At 35.9% G+C, this 3,382-nt stretch overlaps 1 protein-coding gene across 1 annotated transcript; it reads left to right on the top strand.

Moving 5' to 3' along the window:
• Positions 1–858: 858 nt before the first annotated feature.
• LOC128050995 (olfactory receptor 2AK2) lies at positions 859–1,833 on the top strand. The gene is given in 1 exon segment (XM_052643503.1): positions 859–1,833. A coding segment is annotated over 1 exon segment (975 nt).
• The last annotated feature ends 1,549 nt before the right edge of the window (positions 1,834–3,382 follow it).

Raw genomic sequence — 3,382 nt, forward strand, 5'->3', positions numbered from 1 at the left:
AAATAAAAGGCAAAATTTAAATTCATTAGCTTTGAATTAATCATTTTATCATGTTATTTGATTCAAAGTTTATGTCAGTGTTAAGTTTATATTTAATTCATTCTCAAACTTTTCCTTATGTCTGATTATTTTTTCCTTAATTCATTAAATATCTTCCACATTCACAGGAATAATAAACAATAATTGATTAGAATTACAGGGCTTCCCTAGTAGCTCAGTTGGTAAAGAATCTGCCGGCAATGCGAGACCCGGTTAGATTCCTGGGTCGGGAATATCCCCTACGGAAGGAAATGGCAACCCACTCCAGTATTCTTGCCTGAAAAATCCTTTGGACAGAGGAGCCTGGCAGGCCACAGTCCATGGTGCTGCAAGAGTTGCACGCGACTTAGTGACTAAACGAAGACAAATTGATTAGAAAGGGGATAAATGTTATCATTCTCTTCATGCCAGTTCACAGCCAATATAAATTCAAAATAGAGAAACACAATAAACATTTAACATTATAGAATATTTAACCAAATTTTTATTACTTATATAGATTGAATTGAGTAGAAGACTAGGTTTATAACAAGAAAACAAAGCTTCAGTGTATCCCCTTGAAGATATTTTAAAAGGAAGAAAATAATTTATGTTGGCAAATCACCTACATTTTTATCTTATTTCTATTATCAAAATATGTTGAACTTTACATTATGTAAAACCTTTATTTTTATTTTGTAATTTGTCAAGTCTCTGTAGTTTAATAAACAGACTCAGTGTATTGACTAAAGGAAGATATATTCCCTAAGGTGATTCAAGAACATTTTCTCGCATGTTATAATCATCACCTTTTTCTCTTAAGGAAAGTCAGTATCATACATGGAATACTCAAATATGGTCTGCTTTTATATTTTTATTTAAGTCATGAAAACAGGAAATGAAAGTGTCAAAACAGATTTTATACTTCTTGGTTTTTTCCAATATGGCCGAATGGACGCTGTTCTCTTTGTTGCCATTGCAATCCTGTTCTCTGTGGCTTTGATGGGGAATATCATACTGATTCTTCTCATTCAACTGGACACCAGACTCCACACTCCAATGTACTTCCTACTCAGTCAACTCTCTTTCATTGACATGATGTACATCTCTACCACTGTGCCCAAAATGGCAACTAACTTTCTGTCCAATAGTAAGACCATTACATTTTTAGGTTGTGAGATTCAAGCCTTTGTGTTCTTGGTCCTTGGTGGAACTGAAGCTCTTCTTCTTGGCTTCATGTCTTATGATCGCTATGTAGCCATCCATCACCCTTTACGTTACCCTGCACTCATGAGCAAGAAGATCTGTTGGTTCATGATCACATGTGCATGGACCAGTTGTTCTATCAACTCTTTAATACATACCTTGTATGTATTTCAACTCCCCTTCTGTGGATCTCGACTTATTAATCACTTTTTCTGTGAAGTTCCATCCATATTGCCGTTAGTGTGTCAGGACACTTCTCAGTATGAACATACAATACTCCTGAGTGGACTTATTATTCTGTTGTTACCTTTCATGGCCATTTTAGCTTCCTATGCCTGCGTACTTACTGTGGTATCCCAGATGAGTTCAGGAAGAGGGCAGACAAAAGCTATCTCCACTTGTTCCTCTCACCTGACTGTGGCAAGCCTGTTCTATGTAACCACTCTCTCCACCTATACAAGGCCACACTCCTTGCATTCCCCAGAAGAGGACAAGATAGTAGCTGTGTTTTATACCATTATCACCCCTCTTCTGAACCCATTTATCTACAGCTTGAGGAATAAAGAAGTTATAAGGGCCTTGAGGAGAGTATGTGTGCAGAAAATATGACTGTAGGAATTCCTTATTGAATGAGACTGAATAACATAAAAAAAAAAGCTGTGCTTAAAATATTGTCTTGGAATATGTAAATGATAATAAAAACTGCCTAGTAATATATGAAACCTAAGAAAGTTTTTATGAAGGAAAAAAGTGATAAGAATCTTTATTACTTCTGATATCAGAATTGCCTTGAGCATTGTTATTATAACTAGACGTATTTTCAATATAGATGCTTGAGAAACACTATATTGTCCAACTTATTTAACTTTGAACACAATAAAATTCAACCTTTTTAATCCAATGTTTTCATATTATGAATATTTTGAATGGGACATTTAAAACCTGCTATCCAAAGCATGGGGTTCCCAGGTGATTCAGTGGCAAAACAATCTGCCTGCCAATGCAAGGATATGCAGGAGATGTGGGTTCCATCCCCAAGGTTGGTAAGATCCCTTGGAGGAGGAAATGACAACCCACTTCAGTATTCTTGGCTGGAGAATCCCATACACAGAGGAGCATGGCAGGCTACAGTCAATAGCGTCGCCAAAGACAGACATGCTGACAGGCCCAGCATACATTTAAAGCATATGGAATACACTTTTTCCTAATATACCTTTAAGAGACTCTATAAGTGAAAAATTTTATCCAAGGCAAGTTATATAATCCAATCATTCAACATATTTTTAGTGGTTTAACAATATGTGTGTCACTGGTGATAACTGCATAATCAAAAATGAACACTGACATATCTCTGAAATCATCTAATTTCAAATTTAAATATGACTGAGCATTCAATGAATGCAATACATATTGCATTTCATCAAAAGTTATAGCTGTTATAAAAACAAATAAGTAGGGAATTTTGGTAGGGAATTTGCCATCTTCTATGAAATTGTCTTGAAAACAGAAACTGAAAGGATGGTATTTTATCAAACATTGAAGGGAGATGAGAAAATAAGCCAATTGCATATCTTGTGATCTGTTTCCTAGGTAGAGGAAGAAGTGAAGAGGCAGGGAAAATGGCAAAGTAACAGTAGATCAAGGTGTAAATTACTGAACTGTAGAAAATGAGTGGATAATTGGACACATAATTTGTAATAAAATGTAAATTGGTATAAAACTGTCATTAAAGAAGATAAAAAAGATTGCTGGGTTTTTCAGATAAGATTGAAACCAGCTATTAATCCACTGCAGCCATCTCATTGTGATAAAATAATATTTTGGACTGAAGTGGTATTAGTGCAAGAGCATGAACTAGCCAGACTACACTGACAAAACCTTGTGAAATTTGAGGAAATTATAAGGTTTCAGAACTAAGCCAAGGTCATGGACTGTACAACTGGAACACTGGAATTATCAAAAACATAGTTCAAGAAAACCAAAGCAGAAACATTGGATTTCTTGTTCACCTTTGATGTTAGCTCTTTGGGCTTTCTATGTAGTTTAGTTGCCAAAGCATCTGCCTGCAATGCAGGAGACCTGGGTTCAATTCTTGGGTAGGAAAGCTCCCCTGAAGAAGGAAATGGCAACCCGCTCCAGTATTCTTGCCTGGAGACTC

This window comes from Budorcas taxicolor, chromosome 7 (genome assembly GCF_023091745.1).
Source record: "Budorcas taxicolor isolate Tak-1 chromosome 7, Takin1.1, whole genome shotgun sequence".
Classification (NCBI taxonomy): domain Eukaryota; kingdom Metazoa; phylum Chordata; class Mammalia; order Artiodactyla; family Bovidae; genus Budorcas; species Budorcas taxicolor.